This window comes from Vipera berus (genome assembly GCF_964194415.1).
Source record: "Vipera berus genome assembly, chromosome: 6".
In the NCBI taxonomy this organism is placed as follows: Eukaryota; Metazoa; Chordata; class Lepidosauria; order Squamata; family Viperidae; genus Vipera; species Vipera berus.
The window spans coordinates 49,553,931-49,573,122 of NC_138208.1; the positions used below are offsets into that span (position 1 = coordinate 49,553,931).

The 19,192-nt window shown below is 37.3% G+C and overlaps 1 protein-coding gene across 1 annotated transcript in view; it reads right to left on the bottom strand.

Moving 5' to 3' along the window:
- Nucleotides 1-6,278: 6,278 nt before the first annotated feature.
- LIN7A (lin-7 homolog A, crumbs cell polarity complex component) overlaps nt 6,279-19,192 on the bottom strand; it is a 30,946-nt gene continuing 18,032 nt past the window's right edge. The window contains exons 3-6 of the mRNA XM_081330299.1: nt 14,571-14,642; nt 11,721-11,930; nt 8,366-8,578; nt 6,279-6,455 (exon numbers count right to left, since the gene is read on the bottom strand). Of these exons, the coding sequence (XP_081186425.1) occupies nt 8,366-8,578; nt 11,721-11,930; nt 14,571-14,642 (495 nt within the window). The 3' untranslated portion in view covers nt 6,279-6,455. The remainder of the gene's footprint in view (nt 6,456-8,365; nt 8,579-11,720; nt 11,931-14,570; nt 14,643-19,192) is intronic.

Consider the following 19,192-nt stretch of genomic DNA (forward strand, 5'->3'; position numbering starts at 1 on the left):
CATTTGCATCGCTTGTGATGCATCCCCCTATGGGGTGGGTGCTGTCCTAAGTCACATGGAGGACAATGGGGAGCAGAGATCCATTGCTTATTACTCCCGAACACTGTCAAGGGCAGAGAGGAACTACGCCCAAATAGATAAGGAGGCCCTGGCAATAGTGTTGGGAGTCAAAAAATGTCATGACTATTTATATGGCAGGGAATTCACTATTTTCACGAACCATAAGCCTCTGCTGGGGTTGTTCACAACTGACAGACAAACCCCACAAATTCTATCACCCAGGATGCTGAGGTGGTCTATATTCCTATCTGCATACACGTGTAAACTGGTACACAAACCAGGTAACGACATGGGCCATGCGGATGGGTTAAGCAGGTTACCAGTAGCCTCTGCAGAACCGGATCCGGCACCTGCTGAACAGATAATGGCCATCCAGGATCTACCTGAATGCCCGCTCCATGCTAAGGACATCGCTGCTGGTACCTCAGCTGACAAGGTCATGAACAGGGTACAGGCATGGGTAGCCTCAGGGTGGCAAGAAAAGAGTCCAGGCCCAGAATTTAAGGCATTCTTCATGAGGAGACATGAGCTGTCTTCTCATAAGGGATGCCTATTGTGGGGTAGCAGGGTCATCATTCCTGAGAAACTTCGGAATAGGGTCTTACAGTCACTGCATGAGGGACACCCTGGTATAGTCAGGATGAAAGCATTAGCCAGGAGTTACTTGTGGTGGCTGGGCCTGGACAAGGCTATAGAGGAACAGGTCGCGGGATGTTACATGTGCCAAAGGTCAAGGCCAGAGCAGCCACATGCACCGGTACACAAGTGGGAGGAGACACACAAACCGTGGTCTAGAGTCCACATTGATTATGCTGGCCCTTTCCAAGGCCAAATTTTCTTAGTAGTAGTTGACAGCTACTCCAAATGGCTTGAGGTCGTACCAGTTACTAGCATGACCACAGCCAAGACAGTCCAGGTGCTCAGAGGACTCTTTGCTATGCATGGCCTGCCTGATGTGATAGTCTCGGATAATGGCCCACAATTCACATCTGCTGATTTCCAGGGTTTCATGAGGGCCAACTTGATTAGACACGTCACCTCCGCGCCCTTCCACCCATCATCCAATGGGCAATCAGAATGTATGGTGAGGACGACCAAGGATGCATTGAGATGCATCATCAGTGGAGACTGGCACCAAAGGTTGGCCCAATTCCTTCTTGCTCAACACACTACACCATGTACGACCACTGGCAAGAGCCCTGCAGAGCTGCGTTGGGGCAGACGGCTCATCACCAAGTTGGACAGACTCCACCCTGACAGAGTGGCCGCAGAGACAGAACAACCCATCCCCACCAGGGAACTACACACCGGCAATCTGGTTTGGGTCAGAAACTATGGGCCTGGACATGTATGGATTCAGGGGGTGGTGATTGACAGAACGGGGCCCTTGTCTTACATTGTAGAGGTGGAGGGGGGACATCAGGTCAGACGTCATATAGACCAGATCAGGAAGCGGGTCCCTGAAAAGTCACAGGCCGACCGGCCCACCCAACCAGAAACAATGGGTTCCGGGATGGAGGATCTCATGGACAATGAACTGATTTCAGAGAGTTTGGGCAGGGCTGAACAACAACAGGAACATCAGGCGCTAGACCACCATGACAATACGGTTATGACGCGGCTGTCCAGGATGGGGAGCAACCCCTGAGGCGGTCATCCAGGGCTCATAGGCCACCTGCCTATTTGGAGGACTATGTAAGGTCGTAAGGGAGGACTCAACGTGATCAATCATCACCAGTGAAACAGATGTTAGAGAAAAATTGTTTATTGTTTGTTATTATGGGGAAGGGGTGTTATGTATGGGGATGATTGAACACAAGCAGCGGCTCACTGACACCACCAGGTGGCGCTGTACTGTGACAGGATTGGCTGGCTAGCGCTCGGCAGGAAAACCAGATAAAGGGATTGGCCGTGAGCATACCTGGCCAGGTATATAAGGGGCACAGGTAACCCCTATTGTTCTGTTCGGTACTTCCACTAATAAAGAGCTGCCATGCTGAACCCTTTGTCCGGCGTATTGCCATGCGGTCGAGAATCCACTACACAATAGTTCAAAAGTTAAATATTTCATGAGGTACAACACAGTTTATAAATAAATCAAAAATACAACTTTATACATTTAAGGCTGGGAAATATAGCTTCATTGTTCAAACACCATTGAAATAATATATAATTCAATACAATTATGTGTTTTGTGTTAGATTTTCATAAAGCTAATACATCTTATTAGTAATAGGATTGTATATTTGGATTTAAATATACATTTTACAGCTTATGTACAAAAATGGGTGAATGAACTTTGACTGTCTTTCTTCATATAAAGGGACAGGAAATCCCAATCTTAAGATTTCAAAATTAGTTTACCATAACTTCAATTAATTCTGGCATTTTATATTTATGAAGATCCCAGCATCAACTTTTAGAAATTATCTTTCCACAGGACATTTAATGCTTTTGAAATAATAGGTATATATTTTGATTTTTTTAAAAAAAACTATTAAAATTCTACACATAAACATAAACAACACAATAAACATACAACCTGTAAACCTGTAAATATAAAACTAAACTTCTAACTTAAAAAACAGCTCATTTATGCCCTTCACTTTCTTCATGGATCCATTAACCACTTTGTATTCTTTTATACCATAGTAATTATTATTATTATTTGTTATCTCCTCTTATTTAATCTATAAAACCCTTTATTATCATCAAGCTATTTTTCTTTTCTTTTATAACATAATCAATAAACAGACTCTAAGACACTGTGCTTTTTACTCAATTCTTCTTCCATAAACCCTAATTAAGTATATATTGGATCTTCCCTAAAATCCTAAATTAAACTGGAGTAGGATGTGGTTAGAGAGGTCAAGCATCCTTTATATACTGAGGCACTATGTTCCAAACATCAGGTGGTTGAGCAAACAGATAAGCATTTATCTGAAGCATTTCTTCAGCTTTTCTGCAACCTAACAGACAACCACATTAGTTGTTTTACAATTTTTAAAGCTGTAACCATTATCTAGATCTGTATAGTTCAGATATCTGTACATACATATAGGGACAACAGAGCAACTGAGCTATAACTGTTCAGTTGAAATTCCTCAAATAGCTTCCACATTCCTTACTATGTAGCAAATGTGATATGATTCTAGAATCTACTTGAGGCATACGGTATGTTTGAGACAGGATTTTTTGGGGGTTGAATTTTTGATTTAAAGTGGTCTTCACTATGAGTGTTCAATTTTTATCCACTCTTGTTCTCAGTACAGAATGACCCAATCTTGAGAAAGAGAAATTGAACTAGGTGTTGTGAGTTTTCATCTCAACCACTGATTGACTTAGATTTAAGAGGAAAAGTTCAAATCAAACATCAGGTACTGATTTTCAATCAACAAAGGGACGTGAGGGATTTCTAAGAAACGTTTTATTCTCACAAACTGACAAACATGATAGTGATATTAGTTCCTGGGGCAACAGTAAACACATTGCCTTCCATGTTATTGGTATTAGAATTAGTTTTCACACAGTCAGTAAAGAATATGACACCAATTCTAACCCTACAAAAATAAGAGCACATAGAAATTGGCCTCCCTATGCAAAACAGGAGTCTATTATATAAGGTAAGAATGAGAAAAAGGTGCAAAAGTCTTTGACTGTCTCTTCTATCTTCTGTGTAGCCCTCTCTAGAATTGTGGGCTATGGTTTCTTAATTTTCTCCACTACTTATTAGGAATCTTGAATTCTTGTGAGTTCATTTCATTGGTTTAGCTCTGCTGGGTAAAACTGACAGGGGGAATGGGGGGCGGGATTCTTGTAACATTGCCACAGAGTGAATGTTTCCTTTTCGGTGCACATAGCTTCTCACTTTGACAATAAAATTAGCTAATAATAATACGGCTTTGTTTAAACCCATTATCCAGCTGTAATCTGCACAAGAGTCCTGTATGCTAAGTCATACAAGGTGGTGCCTTCCAGAAAAACTAAGATTGTCTCTTCTAGAATTCCAAAGGAAGTGTAGCCATGTTGGCCAGAAATTTTAGGTCTTGTAATGCAAACATACCTAAAGCATACCACACTGGGAAAAGCTGCATTGTTACACAAAAAGAAGTCTCCACTATGTGTTTTAATACTAATCTAACAACATCAGAAATAAATATATTGGAAAAATAGATAAAATTGTGAGATACCATTAGTTATTTTAACTTCATCTGAAAAATGTTTGCAATATACAATAAGGATAGAACCTACATCTGAAACAAATATATTCTGACAACATATGCATATATATTAGATAACAGTATCTCTCTATATATATCTTATTAATATACTATATACTTAGTTTAGATTCAGGGATATAACTACAATAGATATAATAGGAATGCCTAAGTTCAAAAATACATTTTTCTAACCTTACTGCTCACAAAAGATAGAATTAAACTTGTTCCTGGTATTCTCCAGGAATAAGAATTTTATCTACAAATGGAATGGCATACAAATAAAGACTCCATCAAATCAAAGATATTTTACTTGATGACTTGATTGATTACATCTGCATAAATTTTGCATATGATTTGCATTCTAATACCATAAGGTGAGTTTGTCCAGGTGTGAAAAGACTGATTAACTTTGCTATTGTTGTAAGCTTGAAGCAGCCCTTTGAAGCTACTTCACAAGGGAACACAGCCCACTTATAAAGAGTAAATTTAGGCCACCAACTAGCTTCACTTTCTGTTGCATCTCAGATCCACCATGGCCCACTTATTAACTGGAAAGATTACTGCTCAAGCTTGGTACTGGGCATGCAGGAAATTCAGAAGTGATGCATAGTGCCTCAGTGGCGAATACTTTCATTTCTGTGACACAAAAATCTTACCTCAAGGCAAAGTGTGATTACTTGGCCTGGCCTACTATGTGTATGTATTCAAAATTAAGTCTTCTTCAGTTCAGTAGGATTGTCTCAAAGGTATAGCAGCTATCACCAATCAAACACTCACCAAGTACGTATATTAAGACTAAAATTTCCAGAATTTCCAGTCAGAAGGCTAGAGACAGTCCCAACACATCTGATCTGTACGATTTTGGCCTCAAACCTACATATTTTTTTATCCAATAGTAGGTTTCATGGAAAAGTTCTGAAGCCTAAAACTAAACAGCTGTTAAAAGGAATCTCATCTGTTTCAGACAGCTTAAGGTTGTGACATAGTTTGCACTGAAGCAGAAGCATCAGCATTCCTTCTCACTATCTGCATATCTCCTTTACATATTCTTATGTAAGTGGGAAGATGGATTACTGCTTTAGGACAGCGCCTACCAACCATAAGTTGATAAGTATTCACTTTACAAATAATTAATAATCTCCTTTCCATTCCACACCTCATCAATTCAACTGAATAATCAACAAAACATTGTAACTTTAGGAAAAAGAGAATTATGCAGAAGGAAAAACAGAAAATTATGATAATTTGGATGCAACAACTCTATATGATTGTGAAGGAAAGTATTATGCAAGATAATGACATGCAGATATGGAAACCATTTGTCCATAATGCCTTGCTTTTCATGGGAATGTACAATCTGATAGGCTTTGATATATATATATATACTGTATGTGTGTGTATGTATGTGTGTGTATGTGTGTGTGTGTATATATATATATATATATGGATCTTTGGTTATTCGGGTTTTTTCCCCACGTAGAATTGAAGGTGTAAAAGCAACGTTTCGACAAAATCCCATCCGTCATCATCAGGCTTCCTTCTTCTGGGAGAAGCATGTGGTAGTGACAACAGTCACTACCACATGCTTCTCCCAGAAGAAGGAAGCTGAAGCCACCAGCCTGATGATGACGGATGGGATTTCGTCGAAACGTTGCTTTTACACCTTCAATTCTACGTGGGGAAAAACCCAAATAAGCAAAGATCCACATAGAAACACCCGCGAAAACCTCAGAAAACACACACACACACACACACACACACACACACACACACACACACACACACACATATATATATATATATATGATGGGGACTCAGCTTACACTGGTTTGGCAAATTCTCATTTCAGTTTCATTGTAAAGAATACAGAATCGGGTAACACACACGTATATAATGAATGTGATTTCTCAGAATATTCTTGAATTTTGTTAACAAGTTTTCATCATGAGAACTTTACCATAGAAAAGAATACTTAAATAAATCTTTCATCCTAAGACTTCAATTCTTGGAAAATCACATGAAGAGTTTATTTTGCTGCTGACTTCCCAAACTGTTCTTACTGTAATTTTGCACAGTTTGCTGGTGAACACAGTTGCTGTTGCTCTTCATTGTAAAGCACAGCTTTGCTATTGAGTTGTTACATCCTTGATTTAGAAAGTCTTTCTTGAGAGCCATCTATAATTAAACAACAAAAGTATATAAACCGTCAAAAGCATAAATGGACTGACATTCTCAATTTCTCATTATTATTTTTTTAAATGCATGTATGGGCTTACCTTATAAAACCTGTGGCAGCACTGCAGTAGTAATTAGAGTAATTATTTCTTTTTTATTATTAATTTCAATAGTAATACATCATATAGTTTGGTCTAGCGATTAAGGCATCAGGCTAGAAACTAGCAGTTCTAGTCCCAGTTTAGGCGTAAAAGCCGGCTGGCTGATTTTGGGATAGTCGCTCTCCCAGACCAGCTTACCTAACAGGGTTGTAGTTGTGGTATAAAATAGGAGAATGAAGAAGTATTAGGTTTGTTTGCTGCCTTTATTCATAAAAATAATAAAGGTGGAGTAAAAATGGGCCTTGGTGGAGCAGTGGGCTAATGCCTCCTTAAGTAACACCAGCTGCCTGCAATTAGTGCAGGTTCGAGTCCCACCAGGCTCAAGGTTGACTCAGCCTTCCATCCTTCCGAGGTAGGTAAAATGAGGACCCAGATTGTTGGGGGCAATAAGCTGACTTTGTAATAATGCTGCTGGGTCCCCCCCGAAAGCCCTAATAAGCAGGCATATACATAGAATGAAGGCTATTGCAAAAATTGTAAGCCGCCCTGAGTCTTCGGAGAAGGGCGGGATATAAATGGGATTAAAAATAAAAAAATAAAAAATAAAAAAATTACAAATAATTGTTTAATTTCTAAAAGCCCTTATAATTATAGATGAAATTGTGAATCTAAAAGCAAAATACATATGCATAAAAATTAGCACTATCAGCTTAGTTAATATTAGAAATTATTAGAAAGGTTTTTTTTAAAAGCACTATAAAGTCTGCCTTTATGTACCATAAGCAATTATGCTTTATTTCAGTCAAAAGTTTTTGGATAAACTATGCTGTCCTGATCTATATACTAGGTGAGAAATCATGCATTATTAATTACAATAAAGGTAAAGGTTCCCCCGCACATGCGTGCTAGTCGTTTCTGACTCTAGGGGTCGGTGCTCATCTCCGTTTCAAAGCCGAAGAGCCAACGCTTGTCCGAGGATATCTCTGTGGTCATGTGGCCGGCATGACTAGACGCCAAAGGTGCACGGAACGCTATTACCTTCCCACCGTAGTGGTCCCTATTTTTCTACTTGCATTTTTATGTGCTTTTGAATGGCTAGGTTGGCAGAAGCTGGGACGAGTAACAGGTGCTCACTCTGTTATGCGGCACTCAGGATTTGACCCGCCAACCTTCTGATCGACAAGCTCAGCATCCTAACCCACTGAGCCACCGTGTCCCTTATTAATTACAATAATTGGTTATAAAATCATGCTAAGACATTATGGTTAACACAGTGCATGGAATCAGCTACTGCCTAATTTCAGATAATGCTTAGTGTTTTAGACAGCATAGGCAGCTAGTACAAGCCTTCCTATCAACATTGACATTATGAAATCATAGAACAAATAATGTGAATTATATAACTTGCATGAGTTGCATTATGGCATGGACACAAATAACATGATTTGCATTATTTTCACAAATGTCACAATACACATGACATTATTTGTTCTACTCTTGCTTACAACAGGGAGTGGATGGTTTTGTGTGCGCATATGCCACTTGCGCAAATGGAGCTTCCTGTGCTCGCCTGCCAGGCTGTGGACTGGGGGTTGGGGACCCCTGTTATACACAGCAGAATAAAAAAAGTCAGAAATAGATATTTTAGTCACTGAATTATTTAGAATATTGTAAGAAGTTGGAAAATGGGGGAATATGTGTGTCTGTAAGTAAGGCAGATCAACATCTGGTAAGTGATAAACTAATTTCTTGTATTAAACTAAATTCAATTAAAGAAAGATTTAGATGAAAATAAGACAGAGCACTCACCTATGACATATGATTCTGCTGTGCATTTTGCTGCTGCTGTTGCTGCTGAATTAACAACTGTTGCTGTTGTCTGCGCCGAGCTGTCCTCAGTTTTTCAAACCGAGCTTCCATCTCATCTAAAACTTTGGGAGTGTAACGTACCACCAACTTCACACTGTCCTTAGCAGCCTTCAGAAGTTCCACTGCTTTCTCATGATGTTCTCCTTCCACACTCTGGTTGTGGAATGTTTAAAAATAGCAAAAAGCAAGAGGCTTTCAGCTTTAGAACTATGAGTAAGAAAGAAAAAAACTACACAGTGGGTGAATCTGGTCCCATTAGACCTCCCCAACTATGGCTTTGGAGTCTGTAGTTAGGCCTGTTCCATTGTTTAACATTTCAGACCCCAAGAAAGTAGCTACTGTAAGCTGTATCTCCATTACTCTCTTGCTTTTCTAGTAGAAAAGGAAAAAGGCAAAACCAACTGAGCTGGAACTGCATCATCAAAATCCTCCAAGTAGAAAAAATGTGTGATATATTTATTTGCAGGATCCAATATGAGCTGGTCACCAGGACCAGTGCTTTTGTCTTCTGAGCTTTTGGACTTGTGTTGGAGCCCATCTTCAGGAAACTTCTCCCTAGCAGAGTGTATGCTTTGGGCTGATCTGTATGTGGTTTTTAAATGGTGCCCTTTGTATGTGGCTTTTTAGATATTGATTGGGGTGTTGATGGTTGGCTATTAAGTCATTGGCTATTGTTTGCTTGTGCTGTCAAGCCCTCATCTCCCAATTACAGATTGGATCCTGCAACATTATCCTGGGCCATGTATATTCACCTTCATTCATGATATATTGATTTATTTATCCTACTTATATGGCCACCTCTCTAGCCGATAAAATCAAAGTAACATACAAAATAAAAACAAAATTTCATTAAAGCAAAAAGTCAGCTAAAACTGCATTGAAACTCAGTAAAACCACACCATTAAACACTACTACTACTACTACCACTACTATTACTACTACTGCTGCTTCTACATTTGTTGGAAGCACCTACTAAGGTGCTTCCAGGTTGAAGGAATTAGCTGGTGACATCATTATTGCCCAGAGAATGTCCCTTCTATTTTCTCACCAAACTGGTACCTATTTATCTACTTGCATTTGAATGCTTTTGAACTGCTAGGTGGGCAGGAACTAGGGCAAATTGATGGGAGCTCATTTCATCATGCAGCTCACTCCCAGGTTTCAAACTGTGGAGCTGTCCACCTCTCAGTGGTCTTTTGACTCAGTGTCCTAACTAAAGAGCTACCATGGCCCCAATTAAACATGACACATTCATGCCAAAGCTTCCCCATTAACAACCTAACTCCAATGCTTGGGGAGGAGCCAGGCTTTCACAGCTTTCCAAAAGGCTGGCAGAATCAGGGCTGTCCATATTTCAAAGAGAACACTATTCTGTAGCACAAGTGCCATAAAAAAGAAGGTGCAAAAAGACAATGCTTTGCAATGGCACCTAAAGCATGCTCACTTTGGGGTAGGCATAAACCACTAGGAGGAGATGTTCCCAGAAGTAGCAAAGTGAAATGTTAGGTAAAGCTTTAAAGGTGACAACCAGCACCTAGCACTATATCTTGGAGCATCATCTGGGTTTCTTTGTCTTTTAGAATGGAAATGATGTGCAGGCAGTTCAGTTGCGATATGTCGCTTCAAAATGTTCGAAGCATTGGTATAGGCATATAGATACAAAAGCTCCACATATGTAAATAAATCAATATGTGCAGTTAAAGCATCAAGCATTTTTTTTTTTTATTGAAAAGTTTTAAAATACAATTTTCCCTTGAAAAACCCCCCTTCCCCCTCCCTCCTCCCCCCCTACCTCCCCTCCTCCCCCCTCCCTCCTCCCCCCCCTACCTCCCCCCCTCCCCCCCCTACTTCCCAGAGCTGAATACAAGGTATATATATATATAAAAAAGCAAACCTAAGCAACCATATACTAACAACTATAAATTCTAAAATCCATCACTCTCTAGCTTATATAGGATAAAACAAACCTTAACAATATTAAATATATATATAAAAAAAAACTAGAATAAGAAAAGGACACTCTCTAGCTTATATAGAATGGAACAAACCTTAATAGTATTAAACATATATTAAAAACAGAAAAAAGGAAAAAGAAAAAAAAAACCCTTCTCAACCCTATACTTATCCTAAATAAACTCCATCCATTTTATCCATTCCATGATATAACATTCTTACAAATAATTTTCCAAATTAACCAAGGATCCCAAATCAAAAAACTTTAAAGTCAACTCTTCTGTAATCGACCGTTCCTCTTCCAGTACCACATCTATAATTATTCCAAACACAACAAAAAAGAAAAAAAGAAAAAAAAAAAGATTGCAAACAAAACTTGAACTTTAATCCAAAAAAGCTCACCCTTTCCACAAAACCACCAAATATAAAAATATATTGCGTCTACACCCAAATCTTTTCCCCCCTCCCCTACTTGACTACTTGACTATATCGTAAAAGTTCCAAAGACTTCTGCGATTCCTGCTACTTTCTCTTCTTAGATCGTTTTGCAGCAGCACGCGTCACCCTCTGTTTTATAGATTCATCCAACGAGGTTGTATCTTGATCTCCTCCAACACCGTTGTCTTCTATCTGACCATCTTCGGCCTCTTGATGCACTCCTTCTCCAGATCCCTTTCCAGCATCAAGCATTTATATCATCAGGGACTTGTCATGACCAAAGTCTTTAAGTTTGATGCTTCCTATCTCTCAACATAAGTGAACTGAGCCTGGGTGAAACTCAGACCATTTGAATTCCAGTACTTGTAACATCTCTGTGCACAGATGTTGCTTGTTCAGGATCAATGCATTGTTGTGAAAAGGGAAGGGGATGGAGGTGTTTAATATTAGTAACAGGGCCAATAGCCATGCTTCACTTTCTGTATGTAAAATATTCTTCTTATATACAATGGATAAAGAAGATAACAGTCTCTTTTTGCAATACCTTCTGTATTGAAAATAAAAACTCATTTCAACTAAACCATAAATAAAACCATACATTAATATACGCTAGTTCGGCAATTGTATATTGGAACCTCCCTCTGGATTGCTTGTTTGAATAACAGTCACTTGCAAACTAAGATGTCACAAGGAGATTAAAAAAATTCTACAAAGGTTTCTGAATGTGGTTAATTTTAAACAACAAATTTGAGTCCATTTATTCTTTTGTATATGCACTAGAATTAGCAGATCTGCGTTGCAAATTCTGGATATTACTAGAGGACAGCAAAAATACTGCAGTAATCATCTAGTCTGAGGCTGTTTAAATAAGCAGAATTAATAAAATCGGAATGTGTTCACATACCACTCCATTAACAGAAAGCAGCTGGTCTCCCCGTTTGAGTCCTCCATGCTTCTCAGCTACTCCTCCAGGAATTATGCGAGAAATATAAATAGGAGAATTTTGTTCTTTTCCTCCCATTACATTAAAGCCAAGGCCTTCATCCGTCTTTGGCAGTTCTACCACTCGGGGGTGAGAATGCCCTTCACTAGCTGCAAATGCAGCAACTGTTGCCTAGAAAAAAATGCAAATTTTTAATATATTATGAACACAGTTAGGAGCTTTTCTGCTTATTTGTTTCAAATATTTATTTATAGGAACAATGCTTTAAATTTGATTTTTTTAATTGATTCATTTAAAAAAACAACATATCTGTGTACAGTTATATCCCAGTGGTGTTATTCTGAGGATTGGAATGCTTAAATCTCAAGGTCTCAGTTCCATGTACAGTATAGTCAGCCGGAACTCCTGCATAAGTGGTTATTCACAATTATATCAACACAATTCATATCACACAATGGCTCTATATTCTATATGTTCAAGAATTTTTTGAAAGGGGAACTCAATGGTAAACATTAGATTATTTGTACATAGCTTTTACAGTGAAATGGAAATAATTCTATGTTCTCTAGCAGGTGATCCCCAATTCAGTCTAGATACTAATACTTGCAACATAAATTTCCCTTTCTGAAAATGGAATGGTATGATTAGTATGTATATATGTACTCAAATTCTTATTGGCTACTTTGAACACACTTCCCTTCAATATAAGCAGATTTCAAAAGATGCTTTTTCTCTCTGTCTCTCTCTCTTTTTTTACTTTTTATTGAACGCTTGGTTAAGCAGAATGATGAGATGCAAATCAAAGCAATTCTTAAGGCTAAAGATGCATATGCATATTAGAATCCTTTATATAGCAGTGGAACATGCAATGGTCTTATAAAGTTTAATTATCTTTTAAAATATGAAAGGTTTGTACATATAGCCAATATAATATTAAAGGTTTCTTAAATTTTAATAGTAGCTTAAAGGATCAATAAAATCTCAAGCTGAATAGGGGTTTTAAAATTTAATTTTAGGGAGGGAAGTACAATTTAAAAAAAACAAATTTAAATTGTGAAACTGGCAACTTTTTATCAGAGTACACTACATATCTGAGTACTTATTTGACTTATTGAAACATAAAGCAGAATATACTCAATTAACTCTTTCATTGATTTAAACAGGAGAGAGCATGTATAGTGAACTTTGTGGGACTAGGCAATAGGGTGTAGAGATAGGCTCTGATCCAATTTGAACAATTAATTGAATTTGATTTGATGATTTGAAAGACAAATTGGTTCAGTTCAAATTTCTGTATTGACCTGAATAAGTTTTCAGAAACAAATTGATAAGATGATGTCACATTTTTATGATTTAGTTCAAATCATGAATGTAGTCTAGAAAGTTCATTTGATTCTGAGAATTGATAAAGTTGCCTTCAAATCATATATGCATATAATCCCACTTAATGGTGGTTAATTTCAGCCGGATCATTTCCATGACTCTTAAATCTCCTAGAATAAAAGAATAGCTAAAATTCATTAGGATCGTATTTTAATGGATGGATTTTGATAGCATGAATGTACTCTCTTAGTTACATATACAGTATATATTATCATGCAAAATTTGTCATCATGCATGCCAGACACAAATGCATAAGAAAAATGCAATGCAGACAGCCCAGAAATAACCAGGAAATACTGTAATATTGAAACATTGCTGTACAATCCTCCTGTTCCATATGAATAAGAAATGAGAATGACAGATCTTCTTGAGAGTTTTAAGTATACCATGTAATGACAATTTTTAACTTCACTGTATGAAGTTAAACAATCTAAAAACATCTTTCTAGACTCAAGTAGATTAAAACTTAAATATTTATAGCATTTATATTAGGTCAACCTCAATTGCCTCTAGAATAAAAGAAATCTACCAATAAGCAAATAAAAGAATATTACTTAATATCTTAATTATATTCAATATATTTAATATACTATATACTATATAGCTTCAGTAATTTTCCTCCATAGCTTATCTTAATTTAAAATTAATATAATTCTGTTGCTGGCTGTAGCGTGAAAAGAGTCACGTTTATTATTCTGGCTTGCAAAGAATGGTTGTTCTCTAGTAGTATGTATTAAGTTACTAAGGTTGCATTTTATACTCATCCCCCCCCCCACAACAGAGCCTATTTGGAATTCATTCAAGTTTCATCAATAGGAAACAAAGCAATTGTTTTCTTGAAGAAATACCTACTTCGTTACTAATTTTTATTTCTGTACAATGCAAACTAAATTTCAGATGGATTTCATAGAGTAGTATTTCTTTTGATGCAGAGAGCTTACACTGATTTATAACGACCTTTACAGCACTTGATCCTAACACCAGTTTTTCAGGAGTTTCTGCTGCTTTTCTGTTGAGGAAATACATGCTAAGAATTTCTGAACCTGGGAACCTTATATTTTTGGCCATACTATATAAGCTGAATCTATTAGAGAAATTAGCCATAAGAGCTAATGGTCAGTATTTAATTCCAATTAAGTAGAAGCCTTGATTGGAAGGTGACTCCAATACACTCCATCCCCTCACCCAGCCCCAATAAGCCTCTTGGCCACATACAGCATTCTCTTTTCTTAAACTACAGGAGTAGCACAACGGTTGAATTTGCCGATATGATTGTTACCTGGGAAGTAGCACTGGTTCTAGACTCTGGGCTGCCACTGATGTCTAAATGTTCTTATAGTGTACACACGAAAACCTGAAACATACACGTGCACAGTCAATTACTGGGCCATGTGGGGAATAGATCTCCTTAAACTACAAGTATCTTACCTTGGCGGTAGCCCTGGCACGAAATTCGGGACAGCCACTAACGTTTATGGTTTCATGCATGTATTGATATACCTGAAGGTATACAAAGAGAATGATGAAAAGAAAATTAATAATCTGTGCGATCTCCACAGGTCGAAACATTTAGTGTTTCTTTTATCGATCTTTAATGTCCTTGAAGTTTTTCATTGCACTGAGCATACCTACCTCCAAGGACCTTTCTGAATCTTTGGCTAATAATGTATTTATTTACCAGATTTATACCCCACATATGTCACCTAAGTCTGGGCAGTATTTCTCCTGAACTAGATGTCTACCCTTAAGATGTGGAGGAATGTCAATTTTCTAAATATTCAAACACTATTTAATTTAGGGAGGAAATACCTTCACAAGCGAACTTTGCTGCAATGGCTCTGTGAAATGTGCCTAATTAACTCAGTGAAGCACATTTGGTTCTGTTTTTCATTTTCCTTCATTTCTTAGGCCATTCTGGAAACAATCATTTTAGCAACTGGGAAATGTTTGGCTTAGAGTGATGACCATGTCTCTTACTTTGCAAGGTCCATTAAATTGGAAGGCTAATTAGAAAGCAATTAGCGCTAGCTTTTATGTGGCATCACCCTCTGTTTCCAGGGTTGTCCAATCCAAATCCATATATGAAAGTGAGAACAAAGCCCATGGATAGTATAATAAGGTAATTATCATCATCTTTATTAAAGTTACATATCACCTGACTCCCAATGGATGGATCAACAGGCCTGATTTTTCTCATAGTTTGATAATAAATATTATTTCCAGTAGTTATTTGTATTGTATAAAACCATGGTTGCAAATTTTATGCCAACATTTTTCCTCTAACTTGAGGATACATTTTTCTCTTTTGGAGATATACAATAATTCACTCATTTTGGATGCTCATATTTTGATTTATATGCCAAGCTCACAAAGGGAATAACTTTTTTTTACAAGAGATTTGTTATCTGAATTCTGCATTCAGCAATGGCATTGGATAGAAAGCAAGTCAAATAAAGACATTTGAAAATACTTCAACTATATCAAAGGCATGTAAGTTGTCATTATCAGTGCTAATGCCACACAGAATAAACAGTCACAAGAATATTTTTAATGAAAATATTGGATTAAAATTTCCCCCATACAGAAAAATTACAATTTTCCATGACCTAACATTAAAGATAAATCTGTGAATCCATAATAGAAACAATGTTGTTTCAGTGAAGGATAATGAAGCAGTGTACAAATTATAACCTTATGGAATATAATTGGCTTTTGACACAGCCCTAAAATTGATCGGCCAGAGAAATGTGTAAAATGGTGGCTCCAAAATGTTGAGTCCAAACTGAAGACTCAGTGCCAGGTTTTCAATTAGAAGATATCGTACAAATCTTTTCACAAACAAATCTCTGAATATTTCTTCCTTAAAATGTCCTTCATTTCCAAATGTAATTTAGAGAGAGATAGGGAAAAAAGTGAGGTGTTTTTGTTACTGCTAAGAGATGAGATTTACCAGTTTGTTCTAATCTAGTGTCTGCCTATTTTTTGCTGTTATGTGACAAAGCAAGAGATCATAATGTTTCTATTTCTATGAATTAATGCATGCTGCTAACTATCATATTTGAAATTGTCATCCTGTACCTCTAATCAAATGTTAAATAATTAATTCATTCTTAATAATTTCTGGTTTAATTTAATATATCATAACTTAGTCATATGATACATAATGATTGCATTAACTTTAATGTTTGCTTCAAGTAAAAAAAACATGCTGGTGTTCAGATAATTAGGAAGCCATCAACTAATTTTCAAAACATTTCAAAGTCTGCTTTATTATTCCTCAGTGAAATAGAATAGTAGGTTTGCTTTAGTCCTATAACAGAAAATGAGCCAGATATTTCATACAGCAAACAGTAAGAGCTGCTACGGCAGATACTGTTTTTGTCTCATAGACTTCCCTGTGCTATACAGGTAATCCTCGACTTACAACAGTTCATTTAGTGACTGTTTGAAGTTACAACGGCACTGAAAAAAGTGACTTATGACCACTTTTCATACTTATGACCGTTGCAGCATCTCCTATGGTCATGCGATTTACATTCGGATGCTTGACAAATGGTTCATATTTATGATGGTTGCAGTGTCCCAGGGTCATGTGATGCCCTTTTGCAACCTTCTGACAAGCAAAGTCAATGGAGAAGCCAGATTCACTTAACAACCATGATACTAACTTAGCAACTGCAATGGTTTACTTAACAAATACGGCAAGAAAAGTCATAAAATGGGGCAAAACTCACTTAACAAATTTCTCACTTAGCAACATAAATTTTGGGTTCAATTGTGGTCGTAAGTTGAGGACTACCTGTATGTTCATTTGTGGTATTTAAATTCATTGAAGAGCCTTGGTGGAGCAGTGGGCTAATGCCTCCTTAAGTAACACCAGCTGCCTGCAATTAGTGCAGGTTCGAGTCCCACCAGGCTCAAGGTTGACTCAGCCTTCCATCCTTCCGAGGTAGGTAAAATGAGGACCCAGATTGTTGGGGGCAATTAAGCTGACTTTGTAATAATGCCGCTTGGGGTGTGTGTGAAAGCCCTAATAAGCAGGCATATACATAGAATGAAGGCTACTGCTAAGCTTGTAAGCTGCCCTGAGTCTTCGGAGAAGGGCGGGATATAAATGGAATTAAAATAAAAAAATAAAAAAAATATTATTTTAACAACAATTCTGAAGAAAGAATCAAAAGCCAGGCCAGTTGCCTTCTGTAGGTTAAAAATGAAAAGCCGCAATTTTATGCAGCAAAATGTATCGAACCATCCTTAAATGTAGGCATGTCTATGGAAATTCTCAGTCATCCAAGTCATGCTTGTCCTAAAGGTGCTTTTTCAAAAGGCAACTGGAGTTTCTTTGTTTTCCTTGAAGACATTTCTCTTCTCATCCAAGAAGCTTCTGAAGTTCTGAACTGAAGAAGCTTCTTGGATGAGAAGCAAAACATCTTCAAGGAAAACAAAGAAACTCCATTTGCCTTTTGAAAAAAGCACCTGTGGGACAACCAAAGCAAAGAAATACTATTCTTATAGTGAAACAGCTAGTATTCAAAAGATAACCATACATGCTTTGGATCATTTTGAAAAGTTGTTGGAAGATGAACACCTTGTAGCTTGTTCTATCTTTATGCAAAAAAGAGAAGAAAAACAATATTTCTGAGTTGGATTCACTGCATTTTTTCAAACAGTTGTTATAATGAAGAGTGCAGGAAATAGAACAACTTGCTTTGAGGCATAGAGACAAGGATGCATTAAAGTAACGAAGTGCATAATTATTAAAGCTGTGAACCTCAGGAAAATTAAAGTGATTAATCATAGGCACTTTTACAAACTAATGAAACATTACGTAATATCTACAAAATAATGACATAATTTCAAAGACCATAAACTTAGTTAGTTCCTTAAGGGCTAATCTGGAGACTTTTGTGATATATACTGGTAAGAGATGCTCAAGCAGGAATCTGACATACCAATAATCCTTTATTATTGATAATGATATAAAATAATGATTTTAACAATGATTTTAAAGTATTGATTCTCATTTGAGACTTAAATACCTCCTATAAGAGCAACATAATAAATCACTGAAGAAAAAAAAGTATACAGAACAAGAAAAATCTACAATAATATCTGTATCATGCTTTTTCCCCAGTACTGATTAGAAAAATGATAGTCCAGATGCAGAACTTACACTTGGCTTGCTGAAGTTCTCCAATTCACTTTCTGATAACTCCAGCTAAAAAGATCTTATGTTTGAAACTCCTAAGTAGAGTACTAGAGTTAGTATGGAAGCAACATTGAAAGGCATTTCCAATGAGCCAGAAATATTGGCAACTGACCATGCAGATATCTTCCAAAGTCCTTAATAATAGATTTTATAATGAAAGGATGCTCTATCTATTTGTGCAACAGTCGATGTTTCATTCATTTCAATATGTTTGACCTCCAGCCAAAGGAGTACTTATGAATATATAGTGTTAACCATCCATAGCCTCTTGATATTCCACAGATTATTTTATTTTATTTATTTATTTTAATCCATTTATATCCCGCCCTTCTTCAAAGACTCAGGGCGGCTTACAATCTAAAGCACAATGTGCTTAGCAATAGCCTTCATTCTATGTATATGCCTGCTTATTAGGGCTTTTGCCCCCCCCAAGCTGCATTATTACAAAGTCATCTTATTGCCCCCAACAATCTGGGTCCTCATTTTACCTACCTCGGAAGGCTGAGTCAACCTTGACATTGGTGGGATGCGAACCTGCACTAATTGCAGGCAGCTGGTTTTACTTAAGGAGGCATTAGCCCACTGCTCCACCAAGGCCAGAACATGGACAGTATCACCATAGATGAAATTTTTTAAAGGGCATTGAACCATACAAACCCATCTAGTTTCTGGATCAAACCATTTTACCAACTCAACCTCTTTGGCATCCAGTCCTAGCCTCCTGATACATGGACTAGCTCAGTGAAGAGAGCCGCAGCAGATAAACTGCCTTGTCTTCTACCATCCAAGACTACATAATACAAATCGAGGTTAGCACTTTCCTCCAGGATTAAATCCTAAA